At 38.5% G+C, this 18,228-nt stretch overlaps 1 protein-coding gene across 4 annotated transcripts in view; it reads left to right on the forward strand.

Moving 5' to 3' along the window:
- The window catches only part of TMEM45A (transmembrane protein 45A), a 69,519-nt gene that overhangs the window by 39,005 nt on the left and 12,286 nt on the right, over positions 1-18,228 (forward strand). For 3 of the 4 annotated variants that reach the window (XM_072721848.1, XM_025989935.2, XM_072721818.1), the window contains 3 exons: positions 9,517-9,708; positions 11,137-11,349; positions 12,736-12,920. In XM_072721848.1, the coding sequence (XP_072577949.1) occupies positions 9,519-9,708; positions 11,137-11,349; positions 12,736-12,920 (588 nt within the window). In that variant the 5' untranslated portion in view covers positions 9,517-9,518. Of the gene's footprint in view, positions 1-6,202; positions 6,269-9,516; positions 9,709-11,136; positions 11,350-12,735; positions 12,921-18,228 lie in introns of all 4 variants that reach the window. The other variant, XM_072721837.1, reaches the window with a different exon arrangement.

Below are 18,228 nucleotides of genomic sequence, written 5' to 3' on the forward strand. Positions count from 1 at the left end.
TTTGGCAGGGGTGCCTAGGTGACTCAGTCAGTTAAGTATCTGACTCTTGATTTTGGCTCAGGTCATGATCTCAGGGTTGTGGGATCGAGTCCTGCATAGGCCTCTGCACTTGGTTTGAAGCCTACTTAAGATTCTCTTTCTCCCTCTGCACCTTCCCACCCCTTTCTCCCTCTTAAAAAAAAAAAAGGCAATTTGGCAATTTCTTACAAAGTTTTACCATGTAATCCAGAATTGTGCTTATAGGTATCTACTCAAATGAGTTGTGACTACTCAGCGGTGTATTTATTACACATATCTTCTATGTCTGCCATGTGTCTTTTAACTTTATTTGTGGTATCATTGTGGTAGAGGCATAGACCCAGGGATGTATATCAATCCAAGTTCCATTACTTATCACTTCCATGACCTTGGACATTTTGGCTCATCTCTAACTTTGTCTCGGTTTTTTCCTCTGTAAAATTTAGGGGTGAATTTTACTGCATGTAAATTATACTTCAATAAAACTCATTGAAAAGTAGACACAGAGACTCCTGCCCTTTCTTCTCTCCTGTACCCTGGAACATGATTGTGATGGTTGGAACTTTGGCAGTTATATTAGATTATGAAGAGAAGGCCTGTATTGAAGGGGAGGAGCAGGGAAACTGAAAGAGGCTTTTATAGAATTCATTTTATAGAATTTCATTTCCATATCACATAAAATAGTTATGAAAATAGAGTGTTAGGGGATGGAATGGTAGATCCACAAAGTTCTCAGCAAAAAACAATTTAAATTTATTTTGTGTAACAACAGAAAAATCTTAAAACTTCTAGATGTGAAAATAATACCTAACATTTATTTATTGTTTTCTGTTTACCAGTTTCTTTTTTTTTAATTTTTAATTTTAAATTTTTTTATGTTTACCAGTTTCCATTCAAGTAAGTACTTTGCATTTGCATTTTTTAAAAAAGATTTTATTTATTTATTCATGAGAGAGAGAGAGAGAGAGAGAGAGAGGCAGAGACACAGGCAGAGGGAGAAGCAGGCCCCACGCAGGGAGCCCAGGCGGGACCTGATCCCCGGTCTCCAGGATCGCGTCCTGGGCCAAAGGCAGGCGCTGAACCGCTGAGCCACCCAGGGATCCCCAAGTACTTTTCATTTTAACTTAATCTTCACAAGAAACCTCTGAAATAGATACCTTTATCACTCTGATTTTACAGATGAAATTTATTTAGAGATGTTTCAGTTTGTTCACATATTCACTAATTGATTTGGCATTTGGACTATTTCTGGGGTTATTATGAATAAAGCTACTGTGAGTATCCATGTACAAATCTTTGTGTGGACATAATTTTAACTTCTCTTGGATAAACACCTTAGAGTGGAGTTGCTGAGTCAAATGGTAAGTGCATGTTTAACTTTATAAAAAGTGACAAACTAAAAAAAAAAAAAAAATAGTGACAAACTGCTTTTGAATTGGGCTGTACAATTTTGTGTTCCTACTTAGAGTGCATAAGAGATCCAGTTGGTTCACATCCATGCCAATATCATCAGTATTGTCAGTCTTTTTAAATTTAGTCTTTCTGGTGGGTGAGTATTGGTATTTGTTATTTTAATTAATGTTTTCCAAATGACTAACGATATTGAGCATCTTTTCCTGTGTTTCATTGCCACTCACACATAAAAGCTTTACTTTTTGAAGAGGTCAAATTTATCAGTCCTGTCCTTCCTTAATTTACTTTTTTGTATTTTGTTTAAAAAATCCTTTCCGGGCAGCCCCGGTGGCTCAGCGGTTTGGCGCCGCCTTTGGCCCAGGGCGTGGTCCTGGAGACCCGGGATCGAGTCCCACGTCAGGCTTCCTGCATGGAGCCTGCTTCTCCCTCTGCCTGGGTCTCTGCCTCTCTCTCTCTGTCTCTCATGAATAAATAAATAAATAAGTAAATAAATAAATAAATCTTAAAAAAATTTATTTTCACAATTTCACAATAAATTCCACCTGGAATTTATTTTTTAATCTGGTGTGAGGTAGGGATCTAGTCTGATTTTTATTCATAACTAGAGACTCAATTGTAAAAACACTATTTTTTTACTGATTGGTAATTTGTATAATCATTCTTGCCATTTACCCACTTCCCATAGATGTAAGGGTTCCAGGTGCATTTTCTATTGTCTTCTACTCCTGTGGTAGAAGTAGCTTCAAGATTCTCTGTAAGTTTCTGCCAGCATGAGTTTATTCATTCTGTTTCTTATGTCTAGAATGCTCTTCCCTTTCAGCTCAACCTTTCAAAATCCTACTCATTCTTCAAAGTCCAGCTTAAATGGTCCTTATGTTCTTATAGGATCCTATATGCCTTTCTTACTCTTCTAAATCAAATGAAGGGGCTCAGCAAACCTTTAGTATTTTTTTCCTTTACCATAAATCTTGGCTCATTTCCTTGGTATCATAGTCATATGTGTTTGTCTCCTTTGTTCTGTCAAACCGTAAACATGTATGTTGTAAACATGTGTTGTAGACAGAATGATGTCCTCACCTCACCACATTCTGATTCCTGGAATGTGTGAATATATTACTTTACATGGCAAAAAAGGATTCTGCAGAGGTGATAAACTTAATGACCTTCGGAGGAAGAGATTATTCTGGCAAGCCCAGTCTAATCATCTGGGTCTTTAAAATTGGAGAACAATTGCCAGCTGCAACAATGAAAAATAGATATACTTGGTCACCATGGAGTCTTTATAACCTGAAGCAGATCGTTAGATGTGTATATATTACTCAATCATTGTTTATTGACTTGAATTGTGAACCAGTATGAGGCAGAACCATAGGATGATTTCTTTAGGTTCTTACCACATCACTAATACTTATCTCTAGCATCTTCATTTTGTCAAGTGAAGTCACATTGCAGACAACTCAGACCAGCTTTCCTTTTGGTTAGCATCCCTTTGGACTCTGAGTCTGACTATAATAGTGGTAAATAAGTATTTAGGCTACGTGCAGAGTTTCACTTCCTTTACATGTACTGACAGCTTAATGGTGGGAGTCCCAAAAGAACAAGCTCTTTCCTTATGGTGTTTAACCTAGTCAAAGGAACCTGATGAATATTGTTGGGTTCATTCACAAACCTTTTCTGATCTTTGCCCTTATCTAGAGGAATAGTCTGAGATTTGGAATCAAATATATAAGACCTTGAGATTCTGAATCTGATCTTAACTGACTCTGTGACTTAGAGTAGGTTAGTAAATCTCTTGTAGTCTCGGTTTCCTCATATCAATGGTGGAAATAATACTTGCTGAGTTGTCTCAAAAATAAAATAAATGGGTGCATGAGAAGTTAGTAGCATGAAGTGGATGTTCCACAAATGCTAACTTCCTTCTCACTACAGATGCACCACTACTAACAGAAACAGTCCAGGCTTCTATTTACTTTGAAGAGTTCATTACAGGCAGGTGATTCAACATGACATTTGTTCTTACTTTCTGTTTATTGATTTTATTTTTTAATACATATGCCTTTGGATTGGCTCCTCCTGTAGCCATTTTTTTTAATGTAGAGTTCTGTTTGTCCTCCGGGATGTTTGGTTAAGAATAGCCCATGTGACATGGGTAGTTTTAGTATTTAAAGATTGACAGGGGTTTGGGTGTAAGAGGCTGGGGTATAAAAGAGATCAAAATAAAATAAAATACCCCAATAATATATGGTAAAATAAAATAGAGAAGAATGGCAGCACTCCAGAATGGTTCTTATTTTCTCCTGGAGCCAGATTATCATTCTGGCCTCTGGAGCAACTGTTGAGCCACATACATCTGCCTGTATGAAGCCTGATGTGAACAAACCCATCAGAGTTTATGACAATGACACTGGTGGGAGACAAATGGCCTCTGAAGTATGGTGATAGGAAAGTCACATTTTAGTATCTTGGTATCATTCTGCTTTCTTCACATAGTCTAAGCCTTTGGTTCTCAAAATTTAAGAAGATAAAAAAATTAACTGATGAGTGCCTATTAAAAATGCAGACTTATGGGCCTTCCCTTGATGATTGACTCAGTAGATCTGAAGTGGGTCCCAAAAATCTGCATTTAATTAACCACATCAGCTGTTTCTGATACTGGTTGCCACCCAGGTCAGTGTTTCAGGGTGATGGGGTTCCAGGCAGAAGCCATCACTAACTGGCTATTTATTGAGTATTAATTAGTTAGTTGCAAAGCATGATAGAGGGTATGGCCCTTGGTCACCATGGGTTTATCATCGAGAGGGGAAATATGACTTGTATACAGATAGGATAACAGCTGCTAGCTCTCCAGGTTAGAGTTAAACTGCTGCTGCTTCTTTGTTTCCATTTCCCTCTGTGTAAACCTTACATTGGTTAGAATACTTTATGCACTTGTGTCTCAACCAGTTTGTGTGTTCCTTGAGGGAAAGTAAACTTCATTGATGACCTACAGCAATTTTGTTCCTTCATCTTTTCTTATTCTTCTAACTTTGGTTTTGGCTATGATTCCACCCCTAGCCCCTGTGATAATCTCTTCGCTTGAGGCACTGCGTATTATTAGGAAATGGTTTGTCTTTATCGGACTTATCAGACCTCTTCTGTTATGTTACTGCTGCCATACTATTCTCCTTGTCTTCTGTCCATCTTGATGACCTGGAAGAGATAGCAAAGATTACACATGGTCTATTGTACTTTGGTTCTCACAGCAGGGAACACGTGTCTGAGGCTAGTGATCATGTGGGTGGGTGGCAAGGTGAGTCTTCTTGAGAAGTAGTCTATGGCACAATGTTTGGACAGGAAGTGGGATTTTAAAAGGGTGTGGCCCCAAGATTTACATTTATGAAGGCATTGTGACATATTCTGAAGGTTTAACTGCTGCCTTCATGCTGGAAAAACATAAACACTTTGGTTTAGTCTCTAAGAAGGAAGAGTAATTAGTTAGACTAGTCAGTATCACGTTTTGCTTCTTGAGGCCGGAACCGATACAAATTCTTGGGAGAAGAGAATTGGGTTGGACTTGACATTGAAGAAAGTGTGAAGGTAAGGATAATCTAACTAAGAGAAGTCTTTTGAAATAGTTGAAATCTGAGAGAGAATGTATGGAATGTGGTGGAGAGCTTAGATCTACAAATGCTTGTATAACTTTGTTTTGACTGTTAAAGCAAATGGTAAAGTGAAGTTCAAGATATAGTTCAAATTTTTTAGTGTATTGGGATTTGTAAATGTGCCTTGAAATGAATCACTAACTAAGATTTAGGAATACTTCATTTTGGTGGTGGCTCAAGATAAAATTTTAATTTGTTTTCCCCCATGGTATTCATTTTTTATTGAAGTTAGTATTTGGTTGAGATTCCACCAAAAAACTGTAGAATTTTTCTGTGAGCTATTTTGAGTTCTCTCCTCTTTCTGTGCAAAAACCTTGTCTGTTGTTTATGTGACTGTAACACTGGGAATTAAAACTTGACACCTAAGTTAGATCTTGGGATTTGCCCAATATTATCTCTAAGTACTGGAGTTTAAAACTATTTCCCTTTAGGGTGGTGAATGAGTGTGTAAGTTTGGAGAACGGTGAGAAGAAAAGAAGCCAACAAAGGCATCAGGAGTCATTGCTAGTCTTTAGCCCAGAGAATGATGTTTGGTGTCATTAGAAGCAGACACTTTCTTTTTGGATGTGGGAAGGGTATGAATTTTTGGGATAAATTGCAGCTGGAAGCCAGTGATTGAATCTTGAAGCCTACCATTTCAGGCCTGGATGAACCCCTTTCTCCAAGAGATTATTTAAAGTGGCAATATCAGGCAAGGAGGATATTGAAGAAGGACCTTTTCGTTTCTTATTCTGGTGATTTTCCTGAGGTTTCTGCTGGTTGTCTGGCAAGTATGATTTGCTATGTGGAGAAGAAAAGCCCTCCCTGTATTCTCTTTCCAAGGAGAATGCATCTGCTCTTTGGATTTAGATTGAATCAAACTCTGGACTACTTGGCTTTTATGAGCAGCAAATTGCAACTTCAGGCAATAGTAAAGCAGGGAACAAAAGATAGATTTATGGATAATGGTGTTCTAGGAGATCACAGCGAAGTGATATTTGAGGATTTGAGCAGTTTTTTCTCTTCACAATGAAAATGAAATAAAATAAATATCATTTTCATTACCAGGAGCAACTGGGTCTGTTGGGGCCCTTAGCCAGGTGAATGTAGCAAACCTGCTTTGACTTCACCTTTTTTTTTTTTTTAAACAGAGAATAATAGAACCATCACATTGCTTCAGATTAGAAGGCTAATGATGTAGAGATTCTATAACCGAGGTAGGAGCAATGCTTCATTTCTTTCCCTACCCTGATTACCTCATATCCCGATTTAAAAACTTTCATCTACTCCCCATTGCCTCTGTATCACATCGCAGTGGCTGTGCTGAAATATATATTGGTTCACTCACCTTTTAGGGGAGCAGGAACCTATTATAATGTTGGTCATAGAGGTGGATCAGGAAAATGATTTGGTCAGAGCTACACATTTAGGAAGGGCCCCAGATTTAAATTTTCATATTAATCTCCAACATAGGTGATATGTTTTACATGTGTATTGAAGGTATTTGTTGGGTAAATCTAAACATTGCAAAGCAACCACGGTTTCTGTGACTCTGTTTTGGCATTTTCTTCCTTTTTAAAATTTGTCAGGGCATAAAAAATGGAAGACAGCCTAGCCTCCTAACTCTGAGGCCCCAATTGCCCTCTACACAGGCTCTCAAGAGTGATGGACATAGAAGCTAGTGAAGAGGACAGACCTTCAATAACTAATCACACAAAGAATTCATTAAAATAAGAACTAGGTACCTTGAGAAGGCATAAGGGGGCCTTTGCCTCTTTGGGCCATCAGGGAAGATTTCTCTAAGCAGATAAAATTGAAAAAGCAAGGGGAATTAGCCAAATTTGGGGCAGGGGAGAGTTGATGTAAGGCAGTAGAAACAATAGGTCTTAATAATCAATTAGTTTTCAGAGACTTAGGTGGACTCTAGGATGTTTTCATATTTTGAGTTTGGGCAAGTAAGTTATTGGTAGTGATGTTAACAAAATAAGTGACTAGGAGAAAATTATTTTCTGGTAGTGGGTGGGTAGATAAGATGATTAGTTCAATTTGTAGGTATGTTGAGTATGAGTGAGCTTTGAGACATCAGAGTAGAGATTTTTATAAATACATTATATTATATTATAATATAATAAGTAACATGGGAGTTAGGCATGCCAACCCCCTACACAGTCAAAAATCCATATATTACCCTTGACTCTCCCAAAACTGAACTGCTAGTTGCCTATTGTTGACTGGAGACCTTACTGATAACATAATCAATTAATGCATATTTTGTATGCTACATATATTATATACTGTATAATTACAATAAAGTAAGCTAGAGGAAAGAAAATGCTATTAAGACAATCATAAGGAAGAGAATATACATTTACAATACTGTACTGTAAAAAATCTGCATAAAAGTGGGCCCAAGCAGTTCCACCCTGTGTTGTTCAAGAGTCAACTATATTGATTCAGCGTCACTTAGAAGGTTTGGCTGACTCAAGGGTGTGCCAAAATGTCCACCTGAGGGCTCGACTGGAAATTTAAGAGTCTCTTACTGTTTGGGTTAACTTCACAATTCCCCCTCTGAAATTCACAGTTGTGCAGGATACATAAGTAACCCAAAGGGGTCTTCCCTGAACTGAAATGCCCAGTACTGGCTCAAGGATATAAAGCACTCTGGTGGGCCAGGGGGAGCCTGAAATCTCCTTTCATCCATTCTCTTAGATTTGGCCTACTGTGAGATTCATAAAGCTGATTCTGGATTCTCTCTTCATTTTTCTGTTGATGGTACAGTACCTTTGAGCAAAGGGCTGCTCACATAATTCAAGACTGGTTCTCTATAGCATTGACCAAAAATGGAGGATATTTCTTTTTATTATTTGCCGTACCATTTACGTAACAATTGGGTAAATGGAATTTACAATTTGATTTGGCTTGATACCCATCTAGATAGGCTGGGTTAAGCTCTTAAACCTTAAAGCTTCAATAACTTAGCACAGTTAATCTGAAGCAGACTGGTTGGCCATCCATTATGTTGGGGATAAGCCATGCCAAGGTTGCCAAGACAAGGGAGAGGAGAGTTAAAGGAGTCACGTAGGCTCTTAACTCACTCAGCCTGGAAATGACAAATGCCAAAGTCCATTGACCAGAACTAGAAACACGTTTTTTGTTTGTTTGTTTAGGTAGGATAAAATATTTTTTTCACAAGTTTCTATTTAAGTGGAAGTTAGTTAACATATAGTGTAGGTTGATTTCAAGAGTAGAATTTAGTGATTCATCACTTACATACAGCACCCTGTACTCATCACAAGTGTCCTTCTTAATACCCATCAACCATTTAGCCCATCCCCCTCCCCAACCTCCCCCGCCATCAACCCTCAGTTTATTCTCTATAGTTAAGAGTCTTTTATGGTTTGGCGCTCTCTCTCTCTCTTTTACTTCTCCTATTTTCATGTTTTGTTTCTTAAGTTACACATATGAGTAAAATCATGTGGTCTTTGTTTTTCTCTAACAGACTTACTTTGCTTCGCACTCTAGTTCTATGCACATCGTTGCAAATGGCAAGATTTTATTCTTTTTATGGCCGTGTAGCAGTCCATTGTGTATACATACCACCTCTTCTTTATCCATTCATCAGTCAATGGACACTTAGACTTTTTTCCATAGTTTGGCTAATGTTGATAGTGCTGCTATAAACATCGGGGTGCATGTACCCCTTTGAATCTGTATTTTTGTATCCTTTGGGTGAATACCTATAGTATTACTAGTAATATAGTAATACTATATTACTAGTGCAATTGCTGGGTTATAGGGTAATTATATTTTTAACTTTTTGAGGCACCTCCATACTGTTTAAAAACATGGTTTTGATTCACCTGAAGAAGAGGCTGTGAAAAGTGTATGGAGGAACACTTGAATATTTGATGAGCACTACTGTTCTCTCTTATATACTTGATACTTGATACTTTGAAATTACTTAAAAAATTATAGGCAACTTAATGTCATTTCAAGTGTTAAACATAGGTAAAACTTTCATATTAGTTTCCTCCAAATATGCTTAAAGTGTAACTATATGGTATAGCACATGCTATCATTTTATGAAAATTCTTAAGCTCTCTATTAAAAACAACAGAACTCTTGCTTAATAGTTGTGAGATTTGGGCAAGTCACTTAACTGTCTAAACTATTAATCCCAATTGAAAATGGATATGTTGTAAAAATATGGGTAGAGATTGTGTGTGAAATGCTTGACATAATACCTAGCACAAGGTAAGTGTTCAACAAATACGAAGTTTTCTTCTTGTTGGTATTGTTGATATTGCAGTGAACCTACCACTGTTGACGGTGATATTGAATCCTCTTAAATCAATGGTGTATCCATACTCATCAGAAAATAGTGTATTTTATGCTAACGAGCCATGTTCTGGCTAAGTTCTGGAAACAAAATATCTTCATCTTCTATATGTTCTTATCTTGGTAGACATGGGGAGCTTCAAAGGTCATGCCCTCCCTGGAACCTTCTTCATTATCATGGGTATTTGGTGGACCGTAAAGTGTATTCTGAAATATGCCTGCAAAAAGCACAAACGGACTTCCTACCTTGGTTCCAAAGCATTATTCCAGCGAATAGAAATTTTTGAGGGACTCATAATAATTGGCATGGCAATCACTGGTGAGTGGACAATTTCTGTATTCTGTTTTCTCCTTTTGGGTATTTCTACATACAATGAGAAAACTATGTATCAAATCAAGAAATTGCTAAAATGAATTTTTATTAAAAAATATCTCTGAACATATATTCTAATTGTAATTTCTATCTGCTATAATTTGTTAGAAGGTGACACTTCAAGTTTATACAAAGGCCTATTCCTTAATGAGTCAAAGATATTGACTTGTCTGCCCACTCAAGGTGAATTTTCCTTATAGAATTAGTTGGAAGCTCTGAAATAATTTTATATCATTTATTCTGATGCCTGAAAGAGTTAACTCTATCAGAAACCATGTTTCAAAACGAAACCAAAGGGATTCCCTGGGTGGCGCAGCGGTTTGGTGCCTGCCTTTGGCCCAGGGCGCGATCCTGGAGACCTGGGATCGAATCCCACGTCGGGCTCCCGGGGCATGGAGCCTGCTTCTCCCTCTGCCTGTCTCTGTCTCTCTCTCTCGATCATAAATAAATAAAAATTTAAAAAAAATTAAAAAAAAAGATACCAAAATAATCATGTAATTGTGGGAAAGCTTCAATCGTAAGTTGTTGCAGATGGACTGTACAGAGGGGTCAGACTGAGGAAGACCTTGCTTTGTACATTCGTCCCTTTTGTGTGAATACTAAATTGGAAAGGGAAGTTAGGCCAGATGACTTCTAAGATTCTGTGAAAATTTTCTGTATTTTTAGAATTCCCCTGTAGTCTTTCCTTTGTGAAAGACAGCATTTCCTCATTTCCCTTTGGATTTCTTCATGCTTTATTCATGGCAATAGGTCTTTGCTATGGACATGAGATTACCGAACAGCCATTTCAAAAGAGAGAAATGGGCTTGCCAAATTCCATCGATTGACATATAAAGCAGCATTTTAAAGAAAGTTTTGCTGTTTGTGTAACTGACTAGACCATGTGCTATAATCTGTGTTTTCTCAGTTATCCTTAATTGGGGAAAAACTGAACTCTGGTATTTTTATTCTAAATCAAGCACAACTCCTCACTTCCTGGCAGCTATCCAACAATGAAGGAGGTGTCAGAAGGCAGTAATCAGCCTTTGTAGGATTTATCTAGTCATTGGATGAAAACGGGACCTACGACCATCAGTGGACCTGACTGATCAGGGATCTAAGAAGACCTGAAATGCTCAGCTTTGAAGATCTGAAATAACTATTTGTTTGACTAATGTGGCTATCTTTGACTAAAAGTTGATCATCCAAACTGGTATTTTAACCTCTAAAACCAGCCTAAAGCACCAGTGCTTAGCTGTTAGGGGACAGCCCAGAAAGAAGAATCAGGATCATGGGACGCTAGATTTGAATAAGCTGTGGTTAATCCTGCATCTACCCACTTTCTTTGTGAAGTTATGGAGAAAGGTACTAAAACTGTGATACATTCCTTTGCAGGCATGATTGGGGAGCAGTTTATTCCTGGAGGGCCCCACTTGGCCTTATACAACTATAAAGAGGGCCAGTGGGTCGAACTCCTAAACTGGCATCATTTCACCATGTATTTCTTCTTTGGGCTGCTGGGTGTGGCGAACATCTTATGTTTTATCATCAGTTCACTTCCTACCTCCTTAACCAAGTTAATGTTGTCGAATGCCTTATTTGTGGAGGGTAAGTATAAATGAGTATTTTCCTGTACCTTACACTATCCTTGGACACTTGTCTAGCCCTGTATACTAACATTCTTTTCGTGTCTTGCTGCCACCTTGATCAGTTGGGTCATCTGTTGAGCCATCATGATGAAACAGTCAGACGTCCTACATAGGATGCCAGGGAGTAAAAATCCTTGGCATGTATTCATATAGTACAACAGGACAAGCACTATCATTTGATGTGCTTTATTCACATTTTACATCATTCTCAAAGAACCACCTACCATGGTTATTTAAGTTTTTCTGGAAAATATCATTATTTCCATTTTGAACCAAGTGGGCTCACGGTAGTGAAGCATGAATATCCTGAAACAAGGAGACCACTCACAGTGACCTCCTAACCTACTAACCAGTCTTTCATATTAGTATAATGAAACTCCACCATCACATGATAAGTAGGGTTAAAAAATCAGTCACATAAAAAGAAGAGGTCCTATTTTTGAGAGGTTAATAACACTTTTTGTTCAGTTGATGTCCCTGTTACTATGGAGGGAAAACAGATGTTTAGTAATTTGTTTTCTCTTATTGTATTTGTAAGGAATACATTGCTTATGGAACTAAGAAAGCCCCAAATTATCAGGAGGCAGTCATTTCCTAACTGTGTACCTTCCTTCCCACATCTGAAGATAAGGAATTTTTCCAACCCCTCTCTGAGAACAAAGGCTAACTCAAAGATAGGCATCAACAACCAACAGCATGATTCTCATTATCTCACGGTATCACCATATTTTGAATGAACATCTTTTCTTTCTCATCTAAATGAAAAGGTTGAAGATAAAGCTGGAATCTGCTTATGGGATTAAAAAATATAGGTAGTTACTACTTCTTGCAAGCTTCCAGAGCATCTTGTCATACCCATCAAAGATTTGTATATATATATATATATATATATATATATATATATATATATATATTTGCTTACTCCAATGGACCAAATTCCTTAAGGCAAGGATTTGTCTCATTCACCTGTGTATTCACCTTAACTCTTGTTCCCCTGCCCCCATCACACTTATTATTCATCCTCCTGCATAGAAGATACTTTGAAATATAGTTAGTTGAAAATGTTGTGATATGTTAGACAAGGAAATAAAGTCTGGGAAAGGGAAAAGAAGTGTTACATCTCTTTTCTTAAGAGGTAGTGATGATGCCAAAAATGCTAGAAGTTTCCATTATTATGGGAAGCAGAGAGCATTTGATATTTTGGACAAATTTTGCATCTGTGCATGTGTGTGCATGTGTATATGTGTGAAATTCTATGGAGCAGGGGAGAGAGAGAAAGGAGAAAAATGGTGGATGACCTTTGGTTTCACTTAAAAAGAGAAACAATTTTCTCCCTCTCTATCAGCTTTTATCATGTACAATCACACTCATGGCCGGGAAATGCTGGACATCTTTGTGCACCAGCTGCTGGTCTTGGCCGTCTTTGTGACAGGCCTGATTGCCTTCTTGGAGCTCTTCATACGGACCAGTATCACTGTGGAACTTCTTCGGACAAGCTTTATCCTTCTTCAGGGGAGCTGGTTCTGGCAGGTGAGTTGGGGCCTCTAGTTAATGTAGCTGGTGTCTCCATCTGTAGTCTTTTCTCTTTGGTGGGGTATTTTGATCTAGAACTGGAGACTTCTTTCTGATGTGCTGCCTCTTGCCAGAATGTGGGTTTTTGAGAGATGGTGTTTCTTTGAGTAGCCCAGAGGCCCTGGTGGGAGTGCCGACAGAGCAGCCGTCAGGGGAAGGAAGTGGGGTATGCCCATTTTCATCACATACTTGAATACCCATAATGTAAGGAATTCTGAGCTTTTTGTTGGCAGCAGTTGCTAATACCAAAGCAGCTTACAGCCTAATGGGTAATAAGCTTGAGAAATATATGAAAGGCAGGAAGGAGGGGGGAATTATTAATTATTGAGAAGCAAGTATGTGCCAGTCATTCTACAGGACTTTTACATACATGTTGTTTCATTTTGTCCTCACAGTGACCTAGGTATTATACCAAATTTACTAATATGACTCAGCGAGACCGAGTTACTATCCCAGACTCACACATAATGGAACTAGGATCTAATAAATGTGGGTCCTAGTCCCCAGGCTTTTTTCATTTTACTCTGTTGACTACCTACCCTTGTTGTGTTGTCAAAAACGTGTGTTCCAATTAGTGAACTTCTATTTTATAGAGACTGGTAAATCATACTCTAATATGCACATATGAATGTAAAGAAAGTCTGGGGTGAAAGATGAATGTGGTCTGATAGAGGAGATGTTTAGTCACCAGAAAGCAGGAACTTGGGATGAGGTGATTGCAGGGATTTGCATTTCTCAGGAGGAGTGATAAAAAAGCATTAGTCAGTGATGGGAAGAAAGACATCATGGTCATAATGAGATAGGAAAGATGTGATAGTTAAGCATAGGAGAGACTGGAAAGATTGTGGGGAGTGGGGGCTAGTAAGGAAGCATTATTTTCAAGGGTTATTTTGAAGGGATAAGGACATCGAAAAAAGTAACAAATATCCTATGTGATAAAATCGATTATTGATTAATCAGTTTGTAAACAAAATTTGTTTTGTTAGATTATAATCTGCTGAAAACTTAAATAAATGGAATGTAAAACACTGTCATGCATTCTGTATCTTCTAATTGGAATGTTTTGCCATGTGCACTCGTTGCCTAATCAAAAATAAAGATGGATTGAAAAAATTTCAAAAGAACTAACTTGTGGTCACTATCACACAGTGAGTTCATACTTTGGTGTATCTCCTCTGCTCTAAACACATTACAAAAAAAAAATACAAAAAAAAAATAAACACATTACAATGACAGATGAAATTTGAAAAATACCTAGAAAACAAAAAAAGGAAATTAAAAGAAGAAAAATGTAAAATAAAAAATAAGAAAATGACCTAGCTGCACTGAAACAACACAGACAGAAACACGGCAAGCTACCTCGTGGGCCAGACCAGAACAGCACTGGGTAGTGGGGAGGAGAGCTGAACTGCAGGCCTGTGGGCTCTGGTGTGATTCAAGAGCAAGTCCAAGCATTCCTCTCAAGGTGGGAAGGGAAGGCAGGCTCTCGGAACTCTCCTTGTGCTGTTTATATATTCCATCTTCCTATTTGCTTTTCATCTTACTGATCTCTCACTTTCTCATGGAGAGTTTTATATTATAGTTATGGATTTGTCCATTTCTCCTTATTTTCAGTTTTTGCTTTAATGTTATGAGGCTGTATTCTGCTTTTTTTTTTTTTTTTTTTTAGTTTAGTGCTCATTTTCTTTCAGTCTTTCTTGTTGCTAAAGAAATACATCTCTGGCCATCTACACATTATAACTGCCTCCCGTAAGATTTGATGTGCGGTACTTTTCACTCTTGGGAAATTTTGAATGTTGCATTTTCCATTGTGCTTTTATCTTTAATTTGTGAGTTAACTAGGGGTGCACTTTTAAGTTTCCAAAGATGTTATTTTTATTTTTATTATTCATTTTCAGCTTAGGCTTCATAGTCAGAGAATACGTTCTCTTTGAAATGTGTTGTGCTGAGACTTCCTTTGGGGACATAGCCCAATGTCAGTAGTAGTAAATGTTGCATGTATTTGAAAGAGGGTATATGCTGTCTTTGTTGAGTTCAGGATTCTACATATATTTACGAGATCAAGTATCGTTAAAGAGCTAAATATTTATTTATTCTTTTTAAAGATATTATTTATTTATTCATGAGAGACACAGAGGCAGAGACACAGGCAGAGGGAGAAGCAGGCTCCCTGCAGGAAGCCTGATGCAGGACTTGATCACAGGACCCCAGGGTCATGCCCTGAGCTAAAGGCAGATGCTCACTCACTGAGCCACCCAGGCATCCCAAAGAGCTAAATATTTAAATAAAGAAGGTAGAAAGTAAGAACAAAAGGGGAAACCCAAGGAGAGAAAAAAAAAGGAATAATAAAGAGCAGAATTAATGAAGTGAATTAGTGTTCCATTAATAATTAATGATTAAGAATCTGAGGAAAGAAGCATGGGCTATCACAACTGAGAATAGGCTGACCTAATGTTGTCCCTTTTGGCAGAGAAATAATGTTTTCATATTTTACCAAAAGCTTTTCTAGGAAAGAGCTATGAGGTTAAAAATCTTTGGGTGTAAATCTGTGACTATTTAAAAATCTTTTCCATCTATCAGTATGTCTAGACTAGTTTCTTTTTTTACCTGGAGGCTAGACTAAATAACGTTTGGAGGCCTAAAGGAAAATGAACATTTAATACCAATACAAACACACACACTGGCAGGAAATGAAGGTTTAGCTGTAGAACCTCCCTCTCCCCTCAGATTCCTCTGAAACAAAAATGTTTAGAGACGTAGGTGAATTCATTCTGCTTTTATTTTGATGCTATGTGTGTTATATGAATTTTATGGCCAAAACTCTGTCTTAAGCTGATAATATGACATTGTGACTTGCCTTTCACCGTATTTTCTCTCTACTTGTCCACAGATGGTTAATCCTAGTGCATGCACAACATACAGACAGATTAGCACACCTAGGCTCTTGCAATTCTAAATAAGGAGATGCGAAATGAATGAAGCAAATGTTCAGCTTGGCCATTTTTTTCTAAGTCATACATAAATGAGGGACTAATAGGTCAACCTAGTGGGAATTACACTCCCAACCTATAAAAACATTTTCCTTCCGGACCCTTATTACAGTCACATATGTTTTCTCAAAAGCTGTCATGAGCACACACGAGTTGTGTCTGTCTACAGTGTCAGCTTTACTCAATCATAAAGCAAAGTTAAATCACAATTATAAAGCAGGTTCAGGATTCCAAACTCAAGGACATTTCACCATGTGATTAAATTTGCCTTCTTACACAGTGCACAGAGCAGGACAGAAGACAAGCCCCACGACAAACAAGACCACAGAAGGGGGAGGAGTTGAGGAAGCACAGGTGAAGTCAGTCTGTGGGCGCTCGGTTGAGATAAAGCCTCCAGTTAGGCCGGGTCAGCTTGGGGCACTTGATGCTTTTAATGTTCAAGCAGTGAAGGTTCTCGGTTCTGCCCGGAGATCATTCGGGCAGAGCCTTCACTGGCAGTTGCCTTTTTTAAGGGGTCAGACATAGAAGGGCAGGTCTGAAGAGTCTGATAGTTTGCTGCCCAAACCCTTCCCTTTTGAAAGGGATTTCATCGGTTTTGGGTCCCTGCAGCCCTCTCTGGTTCAGCTTGTTCTCAGCTCTCAGCTGACATTGGTCCTGGTGATATCTCCTTGCTTCCGAACCTTAGCTGCTTGTGTCATTGCTTGACGCAGCCCCTTGCTTGACATGAGAGACTCCATTTCGCTCTCCACAAAAACCTATGCATATTATGCAATTTAAAAAAAGAAAAAGATTTTTTTAAAAAGATACTCTTCAGGCCCATTCATTCCATGAATCATGGTTTCTCTGAGACTCTTTGTAGGAGGAAATTTCTTTCTTTCTTTCTTTCTTTCTTTCTTTCTTTCTTTCTTTCTTTCTTTCTTTCTTTCTTTCAGACTTATCTATTTGAGAGAAAAAGGGAGGGGGAGAGAGCGTGCATGCACCTCAGCTGGGGGTGAGGGGCAGATGGAGAGGGAGAGAGAGAATCTCAAGCAGGTTCCCCGCTGAGCTTAGAGCCCTGGTCGGGGAGTGGGAAAGTTGGGTGGGGGGGGGCTCCATATCATGACCCTAAGGTCATGACCTGAGCCAAAATCAAGAGTCAGGTGCTCAATTGACTGAGCCACCCAGGTGCCCCGTGGGAGAAGATTTCTGAAGCTCACTTTTGCACTTTGTCATTTCCAAGTTGCCTCCCATCATTGTCAGAGTCAAGGCCCAGAGATGATCAGGGGAGGAGGAAGACTTTTGTCTTTGCTTCTCATTACTTGGAACAGTCACTTCTGGGGCATCACCCACCCACCCCCGCTAACCGCTCGGGGGACTCGTCCCACAACTTCCCAGATGGCTGAGCCCAAGGAAAAATTCAGCCTTATTTGCTTTTAAGAAAGATAAAAGTTTACTCAAAGATGTCCAAAAGATCTAAGTGGTAGTGGTCTGAGGTCTGAAATGGTAGATCAAACTCTCGTTTAAGGCTAATAGTGTTGAGGGCACCCCGGGTGGCCCAGCGGTTTAGGGCCGCCTTCAGCCCAGGGCCTGATCCTGGAGACCTGGGATCCAGTCCCACATTGGGCTCCCTGCAAGGAGCCTGCTTCTCCTTCTGCCTGTGTCTCTGCCTCTCTCTCTCTCTCTCTCTCTCTCTGTGTGTGTCTCTCATGAATAAATAAATAAAATCTTAAAAAAAAAAGGCTAATAGTGTTGAAATAAGTGATTAGAGAATAAGACCTAGAATGCTAGGAAATTCAAACTCCCTATAGGAAATGGGGCCCTGGCTTGCTTGTACAGTAGAGAAGATTTACATTTTAAATGTAATATTAAGGAAGCTCAAACTAGTCAGAAACAGATGTTCAGGAGTGACCTAGAAGATACAGCAAGAAAAAATTCTTTTTCAGACCTTTTTTTGGTTGGAATTTTACATTAGGAAGCAAATTAGAACAGCCAATGAAAGAGTAGTGGCTGATTCTGTATTTAAAGGACGATTTAATGAGCTGTGGCGTATTCTGGCCATTGTTTTTCAGCTTTCCAAATTCACTTGCTTTTAGCCTGAAATGACTTTGGAATGTTTTCAAAATAATCACATCAATTAACTCAGTTCATAGGCTTCACAGTGGTCTTTGGTTAAGAATTTAGCTTTCAGTGTCAGGCTCTGAGGGTCTCAAGAAGATTAGCAATGAGAGGTATTCAACTCTCTTTCTTTCTTTCTTTCTTTCTTTCTTTCTTTCTTTCTTTCTTTCTTTCTTTCTTTC

This window comes from Vulpes vulpes, chromosome 1 (assembly GCF_048418805.1).
Source record: "Vulpes vulpes isolate BD-2025 chromosome 1, VulVul3, whole genome shotgun sequence".
Classification (NCBI taxonomy): Eukaryota; Metazoa; Chordata; class Mammalia; order Carnivora; family Canidae; genus Vulpes; species Vulpes vulpes.